The sequence below is a fragment of the Apaloderma vittatum genome, unplaced genomic scaffold (assembly GCF_000703405.1).
Source record: "Apaloderma vittatum isolate BGI_N311 unplaced genomic scaffold, ASM70340v1 scaffold23689, whole genome shotgun sequence".
NCBI lineage: Eukaryota > Metazoa > Chordata > Aves > Trogoniformes > Trogonidae > Apaloderma > Apaloderma vittatum.
This window is the reverse complement of record NW_009737321.1, coordinates 31,327-53,669: the sequence shown is the minus strand read 5'-3', so window position 1 is coordinate 53,669 and position 22,343 is coordinate 31,327. Positions and strand designations below refer to the sequence as shown.

At 37.1% G+C, this 22,343-nt stretch overlaps 1 protein-coding gene across 1 annotated transcript in view; it reads left to right on the top strand.

Moving 5' to 3' along the window:
* Positions 1–22,343, top strand: part of R3HDM1 (R3H domain containing 1) — a 52,211-nt gene that overhangs the window by 5,145 nt on the left and 24,723 nt on the right. The window contains 12 exon segments of the mRNA XM_009877295.1: positions 3,858–3,899; positions 4,347–4,436; positions 9,866–9,980; positions 12,500–12,578; positions 14,074–14,133; positions 14,215–14,355; positions 16,822–16,930; positions 17,028–17,123; positions 18,509–18,546; positions 18,629–18,679; positions 18,825–19,051; positions 21,710–21,964. Of these exon segments, the coding sequence (XP_009875597.1) occupies positions 3,858–3,899; positions 4,347–4,436; positions 9,866–9,980; positions 12,500–12,578; positions 14,074–14,133; positions 14,215–14,355; positions 16,822–16,930; positions 17,028–17,123; positions 18,509–18,546; positions 18,629–18,679; positions 18,825–19,051; positions 21,710–21,964 (1,303 nt within the window).

Here is a 22,343-nt window from a genome sequence, read left to right as displayed (position 1 = left end):
TACTTGGCAACTAGACATCTCTCTACAAGTTTCTTCCCCCATACTAGCACAAACCTTTATTTTTTCTCTTTGTTCTGCAGCTTGAGTTCTCTGAAGCCTTTGCCTCCTGTCCCCAAAGACAGGCTTTACCTGTCTTTGTCTCCAAACTATGTGACTTAATGCTTCTTAATAGATAATGATCAGGCAGATTCATTTTACTTACTTTAGAAATGTTCAAAATGCCTCCGTGTCCAGCGGTGAAAATATTTTTCCATCAGTGGTCCTCTACTGTGTCATGGAAAGCTGCCGTCACTAATACGGAACAGCAAGTAACCATAGACCACGCTGTTCTTCCCTTCAGTATGAGAAAGCTGGCTGTGGTTGTTGGGGCTATAGACCTTAACTGGATTTAAAACTGAGACCGAATTTAGAAGAATGGTGAGAAACCTCCCTGTCCTTAAAACATTCTTTGTTCAGGTCTGTCATGTCACGCCTGTCCTCTGAAATGTCCAAATGGTACTTCAGAAATAGGCACAGTACCTTCTCACAAAACCTTTCGCACTTCTAAGTTTGCCATCTTGTGCCTGGCCTGTTTTTATCCAACTTGTTTAAACAGCATAGTGATGATAGAGGAAGGTGTGTAGCAGCTCCAGAGCTTTCCTTCCTATTTAGTATACATGATCTGATGAGGTAATTAGGAAAAAAAAAAAATAGGGAAATAATTCTACTGAAAGCCTGGGTATATATGACTTATGTGTGTTTGGTAAACTCTGTATTAATTCCCTTTTTGTGGTTGGAAATTAAACACGTTAAGCCTCTTTTAAGGCTTTTTTTAAGACAATATCCTAATCGTTATTTTCATTATGCAGTTGTTTGGAATACTTGCTTCTAAACACTGTCTTGAAATCATGCCCATAGTGACTTTGAGTGGAGCATAAATTTATTTTTAATCTTGCTTTCATTAACACAGTGTTTTCTCAAGTCAGTAGAAGTCTTTGAGAGCTGCAAATATGAAGAAATTGCTTAATTTGCACTCACTAAGGATTTTGTGTTCTAAAATAGCTCTAAATTGTTTTTCACAAATGCAGAACATAAAGATGCTCTGTAGGAGCAGAACTTAGTAAATGCGGAGAAGTTAAGACAGAGCTAAAATTCATGGAAGTGAAAAAAGAGAAAATGTGTGTGAACAGCTACAACATCCCTGGGCTGCCTGTTGTCCTCGTGTTCCAGTGGCAATGCAGTTATCCTTGATCAGCCTGGTCTTGCCCGAGAAAGGAGCTGTGCCCAATCGTTTTCAAGTTTTGTGGGTACAGTTATGTTGATATCACATGACTTTGAGTTTTGTATTTCCAGGCATGCAGACCTTTCATCATAGGCCTTTTCTTACATCAGCTGTCCCTGCAGTACAGATTTATTCCAGCCCGTCAAGTGTCTGGTTAGAGCTGGATGGCGAGGGCCTGTGGTTCAGGTTTGGATATTGTGCAGGAAAGCAAGGAATCCACAGCTATCAAAGGATTGTTTTACAAGGCAGTTGTTTCTAGATAAAAAGTCTTAATATGATGGGTGGGATGATACTTCTCTGTAACTTGGAGGTTTGAGTCATTTCAGTCAGGTGAAACAGTGGCCCCCTTGGCTCTCCCAACATTACTGGTATTGGTTTGGTCCCTAGGGATTGTCAGGTGCTCATGAAATCAAGCACCATGGTATTCAAATACCTTAGTTTACTATCCTGAATATCCTCAATTGCTTTATTTAACTTATTCCCCATAGGTTGCAAACACCTATCTTTAAAAAAAAATAAATAAAAAAATCTTTAAAAGCATCATAATTGACAGTGTCGGATGGATTGAATGTCCAAGCTGGAAACAGAACTGAAAGGTCCTGCAAGTGAAATGGAAGATGTGACACAACACATGTAAAACACTTAAAGAAGTGTACCACCAAATTTGTCCTACTGTGACTGAAATCTAAAAACTATATTAATTTTTAATGTTCTTACAAAAAATTGATATTTGATATTAGATTATTGCAGTTTCAATTAAATTTTGAGGCATTTGCTTAACTTTTATCTGACATGAACAAACATATGTAAGTTTTGGCTATAAAGTGTTCCTGAGACTTTGCTGAGGTAGGGTGAAGGGGAGATACACACTTTGTAGAGATGTCATAATTAAATTTAATTAGTATAGTGCCTGCTTCCCAGCAACAATCTTTTTTTTTTCTTTAAATCACTCTGAAAAATAGGTTAAATATGTGTGTCTTAGTTAATTAGTGAGCAGTAAGTTATGTGTAATGTTTTGGTTAACAGTTTTATAACTTCTTTTTGACTAGTTTAAAATATCTTATGTCACATATAACTAAGTTAATTAATTTTCTTTTTTTCCCTGCCTTCTTTCCCTCCTGCCTCCCTCCTGCCCTCAAAAATGGTAAATCTGGGGTATTTGTATACTCTTTTCATATACTAGCTTCAAAGCTTCCAAAATTTTGCAAAAGGTCAACAATTGACCAAGTGTAGATTCTTTTGTCCGTTGTTTTGACAGTGAACTGAGGACTCCACTGGCAGTGCCAGTTTGATTTTGTTTGCACTACTTGATTTGAACCTAAGACGACTGATACTGGAGTAATCTGCTAGGAGGTTGGGAAATCATCCAACTCTTGAATGTTAGTAGCTTAGTCTAATAGAAACTTTGCTAGGGATAGGCGGATTGTGATGTGTGCTTTCAGCATAGCTAATGGAAAGAAAAAAATACTTTGCAGGTAACAGCAAAACTCAAACTTTGTTGTTCCAGACATGAGGACACTTGAATGGTCTTTGCTCAAAATCCCAGTAAGCTGCATTAAAAAAACCTAATTATGAGTTCAGTTAGTTTTCAGTGCCGCTATTTAAAATCCTGTTATATAGTGAAGTGAGCTTAAACTGTCTCGCCTTCTGCTGCTCTTCAGCTAAGCTGGTGCAACATTGAAAAAAAGACATTTGAGACTTGAGGAAAAAGAGAGAAATAGCGGTGGTAGAACTGTAGGTTGGGTATTCTTAGTGATTTTTATGTCCTGCTAAAAAAATCATTATTAGGCCTGTGCTCGCTGTGCTCGGTTAAACCAGTTCTGTTAACGGCTTTTCTTTTCATCAGTTTTAGTTCTACAATGAAACTAATACTTAAATGATATATTGCCACTGCAGATGGCTTCTGTGTAACTGTCACAGAGGCTTGAGCTAGTTAAAATTATGCAGTTAAGAAATTGTTAAGCACTTCTGTTGGTTCAAATTTACCTTTCTGATAAGGCTTTTTTTTAAGAAACAATAGAATAGAAGGAGGAGAAAGACCAAATTAATGAATGGTAAATTAGTAGAATGGCTTTGGGAGGAGAAAGAGCATGTTAATATGTATTAAGTTACCAAAATAGAGGAAAAATAGCTTAACTGGTAGTCCATTCTAAAGTCCACTCTCATAGGTCTGAAGATTAATGAAAACTTATGTTTTAACCTGCTTATGATAGGTCATCATCTCCCCTGGTAGAAGGCAAGGAATTTTATACAAATCGTGTTCTGTTGCCTAGGAAATCAGGACATGAGAGTTTTAGGTGTAGGAGCTGGCTGAGAGAGTAAACTGCTTGGATCTTGCTAAACAAGAGTACTGCTTACTTCCTTTTGGATTTCTATAATATCTATTCTGATAAATGAAGAATAGAAATCAATGACAAACACAATTAAATTGGGAGAGCATATAATCCTTAAGGCAAAAGCACCTGCTGTTCCTTACACAGATTTGACCATCATGTCAATAATAACTGCTAAAGTTTTCTCTTATACAGACTTTTGCATTAATCAAGTTGTACTATTAAATTTAATATAAACCTTTTCTGTTGTGCCTATCATTCAGCGGCCAGTGCAGTCTTTTGGACAGACAGCAAAAAGGTCAAAGGTACAGTAGACTTGTGTGCTAGCATGCTAAGGAAGCCCTTCATGCTTGATGAAGCTTTGTTACTTTGTGAAAAGTGCCTTTAGTTTTATTTTTTGGCATTGGAGCTTTGTTTTATTCTGTTGGAGTTTTGTCTTGCCTAGTTGTCTGCTTTTGTGGTTTGCCTTTATATTTTTGGTGGCTTTTTATTGTTATGGAGACAAACACTTTCCCAAAGATTTTATTTACTTTTCATTAGATGTGCTCTATTGTGCTGGTAGTGCCTTCAAAATCTGTGATTGCTTGGGTATTTTCATCCTAAGGGAAATAATTTATTCTATTGAATATGTTAAAAATTCAGTTTTCAGACATTTTGTTTTACATGAAATTAATGGAAAAATAACGGCTTCTGGTATATTTATATAATTTTTTTATAAGCCATAGTTTTTAATTTTACATACTTTCCTTTAGTCAAACACAAAGTTAAAGTTAGTTCGGAGCCTTGCTGTATGTGAAGAATATCCACCACCTCCCACAGCTGAAATATCGCAGGACCTCCAGGTAAAAATCATGTTACTGAAGTTTCTGAAACACTTTGAAGTAACTTAATGTTCAGAAGAAAATCTTTTGGGTACTCTTTAAATATGCAGACACCATGTGATTTTTTTTTTTTTTTTTTTTTTTCTGAACATAGTGGTTGATGTCTGAGGAACAGGAAGAGGGGTTTTGTTAGTTGTTTTAACTTTCTAGTGTTACAGTGCACTTGAGGCAATCTTGAAACTGCTGAAGTGGTGTCTACCATCACATCAGTAAGATGGAAAAATTATGATTAATATGCAGCATAAGTTATCAACTATTTATATTTAGAAAATTTAAACAGTTGTAAGTTCTGGTGTTTTAACTGAATTCCTGCATATTACTTATAATTATTGATAGCTCTGTTAACACATACCTGAGGTATGTCTGAAGAGTAGTTTATTAAGATGATATAAGACACTTTAAGTTCCTAAAATTCTGGACAAAATATGCAAAAATATTTTAGAGGATTTAAAAAATAATCTAGCTTTCCTTGACTTTACATTCATACCAGTCTGTATTTTTAGAGAAAAGTACTATTTCTGGTTTGACCTCTAGGTATGAATGAGGGATATGAAAATGCTTTTTCCCTTTCACTCCTAACGGAACTGAAATGATCCTTAGCAGCTTACTTGTAAACCATGCTGACTTACTTTGCTGTTCTTTGAAAAGCTTCTAAACTGTCTTTTTGTGAAAAATCTCACTTTTCTTAACAAGCAGAAGGAACCAGAAGAATAGCAGGGTGTTAAGTGGTAATTCACTTGGGGAGGGGAGAGAAGTTGCGAACTCATGTAGATGTTTGTCTAGCTAATTAAAGTTTTATAGGAATAAACCACAAGGTATCTATGGTGGTGTTTGTTTGTTGGTTTGTTTTTTTTGGTGGAGGGAATGAGAAAATAGTATTTTTTGGGTTTGTAGTCCTTCACTGACATAACAGTATTTGAATTGACTAGAGAAATTTTATAGTTGGGCCTGTTATTTTGACAGAAATCTACATCTTAGATCGGTATGGTCTGTAGAGTAAGAGATTAAAAGACAACAGAAAACATCACAACAAACCCCATTGAAATCTTTTGTGTAAGAATAACAATTGACTGTGAGATCTAGTTCAGGTTTACTTGTTTAGTCTGAAGCAGTAGGGCTTAACTTTTTAGTCACTGTATCTAATTACAGGAAGAGAATCCTGATTTTATGAGCTGTTCACCTACAGTATATTTCAAACATGAGACATTAGGATTTTAAAATTTCCAGCACCACAGAACACCATATTTAATGATTTAAAGTCAGGCATTTATAATAAGCCTTCTCTGCAGATGGCATTTGTTACCATGCCCTCTGGGAATCTGTCCTTAGCTGTGTGCTGCAATGTTCTTGAAAGGAATTATTGCAGTAGTAGAAGAGACGTAAAGGCCAGTTCTATAAAATGAGTCTAATTATGTGGTGATCTAAATTTGTTCAGAAGGAATACCATAAACCAGATTGTATATTAAGAAACAAAATTAGATCTAGCTGTGAGTTTCCTTTAGAAACAGTAATCTAGAAGAAATGGCTTACGAATTCTAATAACTATGCAAATGATTGAGAGAAGAAATTTAATTCTTCCCTATAGAGTGGAGGAATGCATGTTGAAGAGATTACACATTCTGCTGCTGGACTGCCCATCCTATGGGGCACAGGTTTTCCATGACCCTCTGTAACAACTCATACAGGCAGTTTCTTCACCTGTTTTGCTTACTTTCACTAAGAATCTTTGGGAATGGCATGGAAGAGTTCTTCCATAAGCACCAGGCAGCTGCGGGCTGCCTCAAGGCCTCGCTGTGATGTGTATGCATTGATCATGCTTGAGATGTGTGGGATATCCAGTGACGAGGTGAAGTGAGAGACTTTTGCACAGACCTCTGTGCCAGCACAAGAATAACCTCTGTGATTGCTTCCCCTGGCTGGAAAAGTCACTGCTCTGTTTATTGGCTGTTGCAACTGAAAAATGGCTTCCAGTTCTGTGTTTGTACTCAAAATGGATTTTAAGAGTTAGGAAGTATAAAATTCAGGAAGAAGTTGCTGGTAATACTTAAAGAATTGCAGTTTTTAATGATTAGAAAGGTAGGATTAAAAAAATATACTGACTTAACTAGGAACTGTTGTGAGTTTTTGGGTAACTGTAGTCTTGCCTGTGACTGTTTCGGTCACACCTTCATGCTAGTATGCGTGGCAGCTCTTGGCAAGGTAAAACTCCTAGACACATGCAGGTGTAGAAGGCACTTAGCAAATCACTGCTGGCTGCATCTCCTCAGAAGACTATAATGAAAGATGTTGACAGACCAGAGGAATTGTCTCCAGCGGGTCCATTTATTTTCTTACATACTTGTTTATATTTTCTTGAGCAATTGCAACATGAAAATAGATACTGTTCCTTGCTGAGAAACTCAGGTAAGAGCTCACAAATTTTTAAGCCTTTGTTGTTAAGAAACAATGGCAGCCCTTTACTAGAAGGTGCTGTGAAAGTACAAGCTTATTGATTTATTGCAGGGGGAAGAAGGTAACTGTTGTATTTATTCTTTTATCTTTGTAAATATACTATTTATTCTCTTGCCATCCTTTGTCTAAATCTGAGGTGCTGGGGTTGTTCTGCATCCTATGCTGTAATACAAAGTATGAAGACGAGCAAAGGGTGATACTTCCCAGCTCTTTTTAAGGAAGGGCTATTTTTGTAGGAATTACTGTTGTTGTTATTATGGGTAACAAGTAAATATACCTTCGGAAGAGTGAAATTTTTCTTCTTTAGCAAAATAAAACAACCCAAGAGGGGGAGGAGGGGTGTAGAAGACCAGAGTCTCTAATGTTAGCTTATATTGACTTACGTAAATCCAGGCTGGTGGTGGTTTTCAAGATTGCTGATAAAAACCGAGAAGACAGAATTTAGAGCCTTTGAGTAATATTCTCTAATATTTCTTGACTTTTACCCTTTTCTCAAGTGCTTTAAGCTGGAGAAGTTCATCTGGTTTTGTTGGTTTGGTGTGGGTTTTGCTTTTTGTTTGTCTTTTTCTTCTTGAATCGGGATTTGATGACAATTTCTTCTGCTACAGTAAAGACTTAAGATAGGTGAGCTGAGTTACAGCGAAGAGTCTTAAATCAATATGCCAGCAGAGACCTGCTGCAAACAGAATGGGATTGAAAGCATTTTAAGGATTAAAAGTTAAATGATTTTTCAGCAGCTTTCTAGTCAAGTAGGTCATATTTAATTAGATGCTACAGTTTTTATAGCATGAAATCACAAGAAAATGTTCTTTGGTACACAGTTCTGTTGTATCACACTTGGAAGTAGAATTAGTGGTAGTAGAAGAGCTGGCAGTTCAGATGGTTATTCCTTTTTTAGCTCTTGTTGGGCAAAGAAGTATGAAAATGATTAGTTGCTGAAATCCTTTGACTAAATGATTGCCGTATGCTTTTACCTTGGATGACTTTAGAATATGTAGTCAATTGATTTTCTAGTGAAGGCAAGTCAGACTGCCAAGATTTCCTTAATTTACTGACGATTCTGTAGAGTATTATTGTGAAATGGAGAATAATATATTGGTGGATACAAGTTGGAAATAATTTCTTAGTAAGACATAAAACACGTTTCTTTTTTCTTCTTCACGTTAATATTATGCAGCTACTAGGTGAACAATAGATTTAATGCACTGTGCAGTGACAAATGATTTGCTCAGATTATTATATGCAGGTTTATGAGGGGAGGAATGCAAAGATTTATGTTGGACCCTAAGTGCTAAGTGCATTCTCAAGACTGGGAAAGAATTATACCAGACTTCACTGTTAATGATTGGTAGTGGTTTTTATCAGACTTGATTATAGATAATCTCATAAGAGCTGAAAAATCATCACACTTACAATGCTATTTCGCAGGATGCATATGAATTAATAAGTTTAATTAGAACATTTAATGTGGGGGGGAAATCATAATTACAAAAGCTGGTAAAACTATCAGCTGATTTATTTTTTTTTAAGTTGAAAAAATTGGAACTCCAAAAATGCACATTGAAACTGGTTTTTTACCATAACCTTGTTAGTACAGGTTCTCACTGCCCAGCTCTGAGAGGACCTGGGGAGAAAGAGCAGCTTGGTGTGCTTGGGCAGGGAGAGGAGCATTACTGCAGGTTGTGCAGGGATGTATTTGCATGTGAACCAGTCCTTAGCCTTGGTGAATCCTGACTATATTTAACCCTGGCCAGCTTACACAAGTGAGATCAAGTCTGTGGAATGACACATGAGGAGAAGCTTAAAGCAGATGCCTGCATATGGGTAAGAGTGGGTTTGAAGGAAGAGTGAGGAGTTGCAGGGGGAAGGGTTAGGTGCAGGACAGCAGGTGAGAATGGATGAGGGGGAGGTTCTTTGACTTGGGAAGGAGCAGCTGTTCTCGGGTTGGGGGTGACAGTATCAACGCAGTTGGCACCTTGGGCAGCAAGATTGGTATTTGAGGGAGTTCAAGATTAAAAAAAAAAAAATTATGGGGGAGCCTCATTCTTACAGGACTTTGCCACTTTACCCTCTTGGAGACGTTCAAACACACGGTGTCTCAATTTCCCTTACCTCCTCTGGTTTTACGACCTGAAATACATTAGTCCTTTGCTGACAATTTTGTTAAGGAAGCATGAGAAACAAATTACAGTCTTCCACTGTTTAGGGAACCTCACATCACTGGACTTTTAAAGGGGGATGCTTTTTTGCTGTATTTGGGAAACAGGCTTTATGATAGTTTACTCACTTGTATAAAACCATGGATTTTGAGATGATTCCATACAAAGCTGCTCTGTAAAAATATACAGGAAATTAAGAATCTAAGCCTTGATGACATGAAGGTTTGCAAGTTTTGCCGTGATGATATTGTACTGTAAATATTTCCTCTTTTTCGTGGATCTAGGATTGCTGATCTGAGATTGAAAGATTTGGTTTTGGTTGGTTTTGTTATTTTTTTTTCTTGGTATAAACCAAATTGAAACTTAAACCAGGCTTTTATAGTCAAGAACCATGGAGAATGGGGAAAAAACACTGTGGATGGTGGGTTACTTAAATTTAGAAGCTGTATAAATTGTATATAACTGAAAACAGTGGAACATTTTCTTATGTGTGTCAAATAAGATATTTTGGATTCATTTTGAAATAGCATTCACGGCATAGAAGTGTGTGTGAAGTCTAAAATGTGTATGTTACTTTCAATGCCTTCTCTACAGTTTGTGATATAATGATAAATAATTTCATTTTGTGGTCACATAAACTACATGTGGGATCAGAAAGAATATGAAGGCAATTATTTTCCATGTTACTTCTTTATTTTGCAGGTAGTACAGTACAGAATAGTTCTTCTGCAGGTATTGTTTGAAATAATTTCCGTGATGACTGATTTTTGCTCTTAACAGGAGAAAATTCAGATCCAGTTGTCACAGTCTTTTGAAAAAGAAGAAAAGCCTGCAAAAGATGAAACGGAAAAAGAAAAATCCAGTGATAAACTGTCCAGAAAAATGTTATCAAGAGGTTTGCTACCCGTCATTATATTTTAAATGTACTATGTAAATAAAGAATATTTAGAGAATATACAGTTTGCCCCAAGGTCATCATTGCATAAACATTGCTGCTTTTTATTAGCAAATGAAGTGAATAGGTGAAACGTCTTTGAGCTGGAGAGGAAACTGGTCCCAGAGGATACAGTGCTTTCAAGGCTTTATCAAGCACACGTGCTCCAGCAAAGGCTTTTCCTTTCTCACATCTCTAGCAATGCAGGCCAGCATAAAAGCAATTGTGTTGCTGTAGCTTTGTCCAAGTGTTCTCTGGAAAACTGACTTTACTAGTCAGTAGGAGTGATTATCCTATTCCTAGACTTTGTTGTTACAGGATTTGTGAAACTTAAGTGAGAATGACAGCTGCCTTTGTACTTGATCTTTGTTCAGCAGAAGTAAATGTTCATGTTCGTTTTTATTTATTTTACTTTTGGTAGTATCAAGTTGTTTGGGCTGGTTTTTTTTTAAGTTTTTGAGCAAGGGTGGAACCACTTAAGTAAAAATGACAAGCATTGTGTTTTCACTTTAATATTCCTGTGTTATGGATTGAAGATGTATTCTATCTGCTGAAAATACTTGCTTTTTAACCTGAGAACCATAAAATTAATGACATAAGCCTGTCTGTCCATGTTACCTAATTCCTCCTAAAGGTAGAAAATTTCACGCATTTTAAGCTGGCAAATAACTTTACTGCTCTTTCTTTAAATAAGGGATCCAGAATGTTTATCTAAACATCTTAGATCAGCCAGTATGTAGGAAATATATTTAAAGCTAGAATTCTTTTTGAGACAGTACTTGTCCTTCTTGTGTTCCTCAATGCCATGAGACCTTTCTCATGTGATATTTCAGTGCCTCTTGTTCAGCTGGCAGCCAGGTATTTGTGAAATGAGAAGCACTGGGATGGAGAACTAAACTGCATTTATAAATCTCAGTTTTTGAAATGATTCCTTAATAAAATAGGGTATTCTTTCAGAGCTAACCTGCTCAATCTTTAAAGTACACTCCCACCTTCTAAAATTAAGAAAAACTCCACCACATCATCCCCACACCCCTACTCACCAAAAAAAATTACTCAACATGTTAGGTAACAATGAGGAGTTGAGACCGAAGTGAAAAAATGCATGAGGTAGAGGTTGCTGTTCTAAATTCACGTGATTATCTCCCCTGGAGATTAATGGCTTCCTGATTTAGGATCAGTCTTGTAGTAATCAGTCTTACAGTAATTATAACTAAATTATTGCTCACTTGCAAATGAAGAAAATTAAATAATTACTCACTCTTAAAGTTGTTTTACCAGGCATATCCTCTTTTTTATTTCCCTACTCAGAATCACAAGTAATCCCAAACTGTAAATCCTCAGACTTGATGGTTTCATTTACACTCTCTTGATGATATATGGTCAGGATTGATGACATAACAAGCTCTGCAGATAAATATCTCAAATGGTCTTGGATTTTCTCCAGGAAAAACTTAGGTCTCACTTTTGAATGTTGGACACTTCGTGTGCCCAGTTTCCCACTATGCCAGGAGGCTTCCCTGTGGGCACTGTTGCTTCTCATGAAAGAGCCTGCACAGATTCCGTCTCCCCTGAGCTTTTCTGTGTTCAGGAGTCCTCTCCTTGCAAACAAGCTAATTTTCAATGACTGCTCCTGTACTGACCGTGAAAAGACCTAGGACAGCTAGGACCTAGACATAAGTTTCAGCTGTGTCTAACCTGAGACTAGATTAACACCTAAATCGTTCCTTCTTGGAAGAAATCTCGTTCTAGCAATGTTGTTAAAATGCCTCTAGCTTTGAATTCTACGACCTGGGACTCTGGAAGGTGCTCATGTAAGGAAGGGTTTGCTGTTAGATCATTTCTTTGTGACAGATTTTATAGAACACAATGTAGCTTTGAACACTTTGTTTCACTGAAACCAGAAAGGAGGCAGAAGGGTTTGAGACTTCTTTTTGAAAACTTTTGAACATTAACTTGAGGGGGAAAAAAGCCCAACAGAAGAAAATAATCATGATGTTAATAATAATACAAAATAACATTTGTTAAGGTTAAGCTGTTAAATTCTGAATTACAGTATTTTTGCGAGCAACATCCAGTAATACTGTAGATGAGCTGCAAGCCCACAGAAGCATATACAACAGTGAAATGTAGTTTAGAGCGTTAGTAGTTTTGAGAAAGCCTGAGCAGTTCATGGAATTCAGGTGACTCAAGGTGATACAGTGCTTAAAATTATGTAGCAATCTGGTAATACATGCTTTTGTTTCTGTAATTTATATTTGCATTAGGGGATGGGGGGGTGACATTGTTAAGCTTTCTGTTAGATTTTTGCCTGTGAGTCTTTTCCCTGGGAACTGGAAATGTTTAATTTTGGGAATAACATGCCTAATAGTTATATAGTATTGATGCATGAATAGTATGCTCAACAAATCATTGGGAGGGAAAATGGTATTAAGGTTTTCTTCAAAGTGTAATTTTGTTCTCTTCCCCCTCACCCTTAGATTCCAGCCAAGAGTATACAGATTCCACTGGTATAGATCTTCATGAATTTCTAGTAAATACATTAAAAAACAATCCCAGGTAAGCAGCAATAACGTCAACTTTCTGATTTTCTTTCTTGTTGTTGCCTGAGGTGTCACACCACCTGTGGGGTTTTTGGTTTGGTTTTGTTCCCCACCACCAGGCCAAAGTCTAACAGGATAAAATTTTGTTGCATAGGCTATCTGAAACACCAGTGCTCTGTAATTTGTCTTATCCAGACAGAGATTCAAGACATTGAAGTGGTTTAAATACTTCTAGTGTTTAAGAGGCAAACAATAAGTTATGTGTCTATACAGTTCTCTCCTTGAAGGGCCTCTAATCCTATGTCTCTAATACCTGTACTCTCTGAGCATCTGCTTGTTAGAGACCAAACTGCCTTCTCTTACTTTAATCTGCCTTACACTGTATTTATAGACAAAGGCATTTATTAAGCTGCACGATGTAACCATACTTAGCGATGCACATCTCTACTCTGTGCATCAGAAAATTTGACCTAATTCAAGATCATTTCTTAGCAACACAGTTGACGTGGCTCTGCTGCTTTGAGATTTGCACTATGTTGCTGTTGATCTTGTTTCTTCTTTTCCTCAACAGGGTTTCGTTTGAGGTGTGTTGCTATACATACAAGACAAGAAATTCGTATTATATTTATGATTTCCAGTGCAATAATTTATTTGGATTTGATTTTGTTGGCAAAAAGTGTAAAATAGATGATAGTAAGGGGCCCGCACCATTTTGTCCTATAGACTAAAATTGGAAAGCACAGACCTCTGCTAGACTCTGACATTGCTCCAGTTTGAAGTCATAAAGCATCCCAAAGAACAGAAGAAATTGTAGGTGAAGGTCTGCCATGGATTTACCTGCACACGGACTGGGAACCTCAGTTGTCTTATGTGCGCAGATCATGAGCTGGGTGACAGCTAATTCCATGACATGCCAGTGATTTATTTGAACTGGCATAAGAATTTTTAAGACTAATGTTCATTTCTATCACCTTGAGTTTTAGGTTTTTCATATTCTCTTAATACCTTAGCACGTTGCAATGCGTGCCTTCTTTTAACCACCTGGTTGTTGGTATGCTGTAGTACTGCCTCCTGTTACCAGTACTCTGTCACTCTGTGTCTCAGTGATCCCACAATCTGCTTCACAATCCAAGGGCCAGTTCAGACCTCTGCAAATCTTACTACTCGTGCTAACCAGAACAAACAGCCTAGTCGCTGTTTTTCCTTCTTGAGACTGTCTCCCCAATGACTATTCTTTCCATTGAGCCTGCTGGACTGAGATTAGTCAGGGAGACCTTTGTACCATGATTTCCCAGATGAGAACAACACATTTCACTGGGCAGCTTCAATATGGTATAGCTTAGTAAAAAATGAATGCTTTGTCCTAAAAGTACTGCATTGGACACCTGGTGGTCCTATTTACAGTCTGCTGTCATCCCTTGATCACAGATCTCATGTGTGTATTCTTAAGCTGAATACAGCTGCAGTTATTGGAGTGTCTCATATGTGAGCTGGTGTGTTTTTATTTTCAGGGACAGAATGATGCTGCTGAAATTAGAACAAGAAATTTTAGATTTCATTGGTAATAATGAGTAAGTACTGTACTCTTTGAGGTAAAATGAATTTAAGAGTGTTCCTGGTTATTTAATAAAGCTACTGTTCCTTTCTTTCAGAGTTCCAAGAAAAAAGTTTCCCCCAATGACATCTTACCATAGAATGCTGTTGCACAGGGTAGCTGCTTACTTTGGATTAGAGCACAACGTGGACCAGAGTGGAAAGTCAGTCATAGTAAATAAAACTAGCAATACAAGAATGTAAGTGTGAAAGTCTTGAAAAAACTTTTTGATGCATAGATTGAACACCTGGGATATATTATGCACTGTTGCTGCATCCGTAGCAGTAGAGGTCTATCTACTCACTGAGAACCATGCGTCAAGGCGAAGTAGTTGCAAGATTTATTGTTCGTGTTCCAGTGCTGTGTAATAATGTGATCTGCTTCATGTTTAAACATTTTGGGAGAGGGGGAGATGTTATCTGTAAATTAGGAAATTTTGGTGCTTTTCTCGCAGAGATGCATTGCTAACTTTGTTTCCATGAAAAACAAATTCATATCAACTATTCATACATTTAAAGATTTACACTAGTAAAGTGTACAAAGTACCTTCTTTGTTTCTTTGGAAAGCGGAACTAGCCCTTAATTTAGAAACAGGGTCATTTCTATTTTGGTGAATGGCGGGGGCAAGACTTGCACAACTTTGGCTTTTGTACTGTAAAAACTACTGGGAATATTCAGACATTGAAGTCTCTTGTTGGAATAATGTTGCTTACAGATCTCACACAGCCTTACAAAAGAAACGTAGCAGGAGGACAGGCAGCTTTTCAGTGGAAGTGTGAACCAGGTTACCAAGTCGTGGTGTGCTACTTTGCTGTGAGGGCTGGGGAGTTTTTGGAGAAGCCACTAAGCAAATCTGTATCACAAAAAAAAGTAACATTGGGGCCACAGCCCCTCCAAGCCCCATCTGTAGTTGATGTTTTTATTCAAAGGACCCAGTTGTTCTTTCTGTCCTCTGCACTTGCTCTGTTTCCTCGTTCTCTCTCAGAAAGACAAAAGTACTAACATGTTGGTATATTTATGCCATCTAGTTTTAACTTAAAGCATTTGCCTGGGGTTTTTTAAGTACTCTGATTTGAACGTGAAAATAGGAGTTTGCAGCACCTGCATCCTAATCCTAGTCTCTATATACACTCTTCATAGCTCTGGGAGGAAAAAAAATAATCTAACCCACTCTTATTTTAGAGTCAGTAGAATTAAAATAATATGCCACACTGAAATTTCACTTAAGTAAACAATTTCCTCCTTAAAAGTTTATAGCAAAACATAAAGAGCCTAAATATGTTGCATAACTTATGTATTCATGTATATGTGTTTGGCTTGGCTATATATTCTCTGTCTAAATTGACTTACAAAGTCATACATTTCAAATCTTGCTTTTGCGTCTACCAGCATCTCTAGACTGAAGCTTCAGTCTAGCACTACAATGGAATAAGAACTATTAAAAGATGATTTCTTCATTTTAATGCATTTTTTTCCTAGACCTTATTTAAAATAGCATATAGCCTGTGGAAGCCCGCTATAGATGTAGTTACTAATTAGCAGGCATTTCATCTAACCTGCAGACATAAAGATTCTTAATGTTTTCAGTATTCTTATTTTAAATCATTTTGGATATAAAATAAGAATTTAGAAAGAAAACCTTGGAGATCTGCTCCATGTTGAATAAAACCAAACTTACCTTTTCCTCATAGGCAGATTCCCGGCTCCATCGCTGATCAGTGATGTTACTGACATCAACAACCCAGTGCATACTGGGACGTCTCAGTGGAGTGGGAAGTTGGTGGTTGCAGGGCAGTAAATTCAGGGACCTTTAAAAGAAAGAGGTAAGACAGTCTAAAGGTTCTCTGAAATGCCTGCTAATTATGTTTGGGCATCCAGTAACTAATAGTTAGGCTTGACTGTTTTGTAGAGAAAGATCTCCTGACTATATACAGATGTCCTGGGTGATGAATAAAGAAACAGACATAGAGGAGAGTATACACGTTTTGTCTTTCATTAGACAAATATTTTCTGAGAACTTCTCTTACAATAGTTGTAGCTTTATTGTCTAGGTAATTGGTGTCTATTTTTAATAAGAGTTAGCAAAATACCTCCTTTTCTTTTACAAAGTAAACAGAATACCAAACCAGTGTATATAATCTGTTGCTTCATCCTCTCACTGTGATCTTGTGAAGCTCTTGCTTGCCTGCATTGTACTTTTCTTCTTCTCTTGCTTGTTTCTACTTAATTTTGTTTTAGAAATTTTTAAGTTTTGATGCTTTCTCCTCTACCTTCTTCTATTTTCCCTTGAAATTAATTCTGAGGTGTTACAGCTCTAGCAGAAAGCACCTATCTTCACTTCCATGCATGCCCAATATCCAGTGCATGGCACCAGTCTGGATTTAAGAGCACTTCTGATTCCCCAAGGGCATTGGGTTTGCTTGCCACCTAATTGGAAATCGAACCAAAAGCTTTGAAGGAGGAAGAGCAGGTTTGTTGTGCCTCAGGAACAGGAATTGTCAGGGGTACATGTCATATTACTTTTCCTGGACAACCAACAGCTCTCACTTCTGTTAGAATATTAAGTATATTTAACATTGATCTTGAATGTATTTCAGTTTGTTCCACCATGCAAAGCGAATGTTTACAAAACCATAAATGTTTTCTTCCTAACGACTTTTCACAGACCTGACCAAAAGTTTTGTGAACATATAAAGGATGAGAAAAGTGATGATTTCCAGAAGCGATACATCCTTAAAAGAGATAACTCTAGTTTAGACAAAGATGACAACCAGGTAAAATACAAGTGGATTACTTCCTTCCATTTGCTGTATTTGATTTTGTATTTGTACTATTTTCGTGTAGAAGTTGACACTGTATCACTTAATTTAGATGAGAATACGATTAAAAGATGACAGAAGAAGTAAATCCATAGAAGAACGTGAAGAAGAATATCAGAGAGCTAGAGAAAGAATATTTGCACAAGATGTATGTATCAAAGAAAATCTTAGTGTTTTGTATGAATACTTCACACTCATACATGCACATCTGGTTTTTGTTAAAAGATACTTCTTTCCAGGAAAATTCTTTTTCTGAAGGAGACTGAGCAGATAAGAATCATTAATGTGGTCTGAGTGAGTTTTAAATCATATTGAAGGTACCTATAAGTCTTCTGCTTCCTGTAATCACTAATATATGAAACTCAAGCAACCTCTAAGAATTGTTTTGGTGCATTATCTGGAATTACTTATTTCAATGCATTATTCTGCCCCTTACTGAAATTGAATTTATAGAGCTTTGGTACTGCAGTCATTTCAGTTGTTGCTCAGAGCAGTAATTACATTAAAAAAACAAACCCACCAACCAACAAAATCATAATGTAGAACTTTTTTTCTAACATGTGTCTATACCAAATACATCTTATAACTGGTTACAGTGAAATTCTTTGAATTTCCATATGTGAAATTTCAGTTGAAAATCTACAAGTCTAGTCTCTCTTGACTGGAATTCTCAAGCAGGACAACATTTTAAACTATAATTCAGTAGCAAGTAATGACTGTATTTAGTTATATGGAGTGAAACAAAACAAAAGATGTCTTTAAAAGTGCATTACTTCTAATAATCCACTTTTGCTTTTTTATCTGTAGCTCTTAAATATCCCAAACCAGATTCTTGTTTGGAAGAAAGAGTAATGAGCTCTGAGAAGCTAAATTTGCTACATTCAAAAGCCTTTTTTCTTATGTTTGCCTTAGTTGTGAACAAAAAGAATGGACTTTGGGTATCAAATGAACTTTTCCTTTTGTGTACTCATTTGCTATGTATTGTACCCTCGGAAGCTTTGTACTGAATATTAAGATTCACAGTCAAGGACAACAGAATTGAAGTGAATAATAGCCTTTTTGATTGTATGTTCTGTCTGCGTTTTAGCATATGTGTACTTGTACCCAGAGAATTTAGTACAATTACAGCGTCATCTTCTACTGCACACTTTCAAGTGGAAAACAAGGCAACCCAGGTGGTGTTAACAGACTTGGAAGTTACATGAGGCAGTGAAGGCCCGTTGGAAGAGTTGTAACTTCAGGAAAATATCAGTATAAACAAAGTGGTCAGCATTGTAACTATTCCAATGCTAACTTTTATTTCCTGGAGATGGGCCTTCTTATATATGGTTGGTTTTTTTTCCTCTGTAACATGGAAACCTTCCACCAAAGAGGTTAAGTTTTCAAACAGTTCAATATAAAGAGGATGCTGTGAAAATCCATGTATGACAGAAAAGACTCCCAGTTGCAGCATGTTTTGTTACTGCACTGTAGTAGGGGTTCATATTAATTTCTGCACATTCATATTAATTTCTGCACTTCTTTGCCCCTCAGTCCCTGTGTTCCCAAGAGAATTATTTCACTGATAAAAGGTAAGAAAATTTGCAGTTTATTTCTGTTTCATTTTCCTATTTTCTTAATAAATATTAAGCTATCTTATTAAAATGTCAACAGAATCCAGGAGGAAGAAACTAATAGTACACAACAAAGACGACAGATACTTAGGTATTTGATGCTTTCTTTAAAAAAAATAAACTCCCAAAGTATTCTGCATGCATTTCACCTTTTCTTTTCTTCTTTTCCTTTTTTTTTTCTTTTTCCTTATTTTGCAATTGATGCTTGTGCTAAAAGTTTAGTTTATAACTTACAGAATCAATAAGGAAACATCAGGGAGATCAGCCAACAGCCATCAGAGCAGTACTGAGAACGAGCTGAAGTATTGCGAACCCCGGCCCTGGAGCAGCACCGACTCCGACAGCTCCATCCGCAACCTGAAGCCAGCTGTAACAAAAGCCAGCAGCTTCAGTGGGATCTCGGTTCTGACAAGAGGAGATAGCTCTGGAAGCAGCAAAAGCACAGGCAGGCTGTCTAAGACAGGTATAATAAAAACTGTACGAATGCATCGTGACGTAGCGGAGAGGTGCCTCGTGGTTTTGGTGCGCACTGGGGTGTTATGTGTGCAGAGGTCTGTCTCGCAGGTGTGGCACGACTGCAGACCTAGCCCTCCTGGCGTGCGTAACAGCCTTGGAGAGCTTGAGTTCAGGTGAAAAATTAAATGAAGGCTTTTGACTTCGCAAGTAGAATTTTAAAATGCATTACAGATCACTTTGAGCTAAATGCATTTTGTCTCGTATAAGGGATTTGAGAAGATTTATCAACATAAGTACTTTATGCAAAACAAAAATTCAGAGTTCAACTCTTTAGTTTCAGTATCGCAAAACTGCAATGTGCAGTCTTAAACTGCGCTGCTTTCCTACTAGCTAGGAAAAAACAGCTTTAAAACCTATGAATTGTTAGTGATTGTGTTATCTTTCGGTGCCATTGTTAAATTTAAATGAATATGGCTAAAAGTGTACTTAATTCTTAAACTGCTGAAAAGTCAGATCAGTGGAGCAAAGCGTACTCTTATAATTTTTAAGATTTAAAAACATTGGAGGAAAAATACTCTTAAAAGTCTGTGTTTCAAAGGTGTGCTAACTTGTAATTAATGTCAAAGCAGTTTCTCAGAAAATATGAATATAAATCTGTTGTGGGTCAGAAATTAAATTTAGTAAATACTTGTATTCCAAATGCCGATATAACTTGATCCAAAAGAAAATCTTGTTTGTGGAGAATTTTGAGGCCTGTAATATATGGGTGGGTTATGGATGCACTATGTCAGAATTTGAAGTAGAACCACAAAAAAGCAGAATATTAGTGCTTGCCTGTATTATGCTTGGCTTTGATCTTATTTATAAAAACTGTTTCTAATGAGGACCTATTTAAATGTTTTGCTTTCCCTTAAACAACCCTACCTTAACAACCACTACCTTTCTATATCTTAATGCAGTAAAACAGTTAGAAATTGTTTGGCCACTGTATACATGAAAAAAAAATACTTTCCAAGGTACTTTTACATATGCTGTAAAATTATGCCATTATGTCGAGTTATTTCATTTACCAGCACAGTAATGCCATTTGGCACCGCTTGAAAAGAAACTTCAGCATGAGAGTGTATACATAAAATACATTCTTAGAAAGCTTTGTTTCCTAAATTGCAAGCACGTAAATGGTTTCTTAAAATTTTGGCATTCTGAGAGTTAACATTCAAAGTTCAGAATGCTGATCTCTGTAGCTGTTGCTTCACTGCAGTTACAGGTTGTGGTGATTTTACATGTATTGAGATTGATTTTGTTTGTTCATTTTGATCAAGGTTGCAATTGGCTTTAATTTTGATGGCTTCTGCTCCATTTCTCTACATAATCTAGAAGTGGATACATTTGCAGACAAATCTAATCAAAGTAATTCAGGTCAGGTGAAGACTGTTTTACAGAACTGGGATATTTATTTTGCCCAGTTTACAATTAATAACTTTGTATTTCACTTCATCTGGCAATAGAAAAAAGGTTAGTAGTTAGCATCAGCAAATGTTCAAGCTGTCCTGTCTTTTTCATACACACAAGCAAAAGGGTTGCAATTAGAAATTTTTTGAAAGACTGCACAGTAACTTGGAGCAGCAGATAAATTTCATCACAGCCCTTTGAGTCTTGCTTTCTCTTCTAGATTGTATAGAGGCTGCTAAAGGAGCACTCACATTTGAACAACTATATTCTGCTTCCAAGTACCACAAGTAGCACAGCCAAGATTTAATTCAAAGTGTGACAAGCTGTATAGCTAGAGCTCTAGGTATACAGTGATTTAGGAGGAGTGCAGTTCTGCAGACCTCTCCATATTGGACTTTTGAAATATTGCTTTTAGCTGCATGCCTTGGCTTTCAGAAAGCTCAGGGTCTGGTTCTCCACTGCCTTGCAATGTTTATAGTCATTCATATCTGTAAAATGATTGTTGCTTTCAATCAGCTATTTCATATTCCTTTTTGAACTTTGAATTGTTGCGTAAAACTAGGCTAAAGCTACCCTATTACCATATTTTTTTTCCAGCTGTATTCTTAATCTCAGTCTGAGAATTGTCAGAGGAGGATAAAAAAAAAAGTTTTTTAGTATTCTGCAGTTTGTCCAGCAGGTGAGTCGGAGAAGACCTCTGACATCTAATAGTAGAAAGAAAATGGTCACTGCTTGGCTGCAGGCTCTGTCTCCAGAGCTTGTGACTTTAGCTAGGGTGCCTGACAGGACATTGGGCCCGCTGTGTCTGCGTTACTCCCCTCCAGGCCTGCCACGGATGCAACGGGCGTAGGCTGCGTGTTCCTCGCTTCGATGTGTCCAGTTCATACATGTGCACACACTGTTCTGAAGTGACCAGTTCCGTAAGTGAATTGCAGACATTAGCACGTGTGCATACGCACAGGTGTGTCTTTTCTGCCAAGAAAATTAGAGCTAGATATGAAAGCCTCACTTTACAGTGCAAAGCAGTGCTGAGCTGACCCTTGGTTCATAGAAGTAACCTTGTAATGGCATCCTAGGGGAGGTAGATGGGGAGTTCATTGAAAAGGCCACTGTTTAGTAATGTATTTAACACTGAGCTTTTAAATATATATTTTAAGTGCGCATGCTGTTTCTGTCTCTAGGTAAAAACAATTTCTCATTGCTCCTTTCCTAGGTTCAGAGTCTTCTAGTAGTGTAGGGTCATCCACGGGTTCTCTTTCTCACACCCAGCAGCCTCTTCCAGTGCCAGCTCTAAGCCAGCCTTCTCCTGGCACACCTGCCGTCTATCCAACTGTCAGCACTAGTAACTCTCTTTCCTTTGATGGTGGCATGAGCGGGCAAGTGGCACCTACTAGCACTAGCTTCTTTTTGCTTCCCTTGGAAGCGGCAGGCATTCCGCCTGGCAGTGTTCTGATCAACCCGCAAACAGGTTGGTACACACTTGTGGATGCTTTTGTTATGATTGAGAACTTGGACAGAAATACACGAGTGTTTGCATAAGGCTGAATGTCAGTATTGTTCGTTTTTTCTGTTTGGTGTTTTCTTTTTTTTCCTTTTTCCTGTGGTTGTGTGTTCAGTGCACTTAATTTAAAAAGAAAGCATGACTGTAGGATCAAAGGAATTGGTAAACTTGCTTGATTTTTTTCTCTAGTAGAGTTTTAACTTCTGTGTCAAATCTTAATAAGTGACCTGCACAAAATCTGAAAATCCTGTGATTTATTATCCAGAACGCATAACAACCCAAATTACTTATTTTGGCATTTTTCAAGAGAGAAAAGTCTTTCTCAGTGCTGCTGTAAAACAGATTC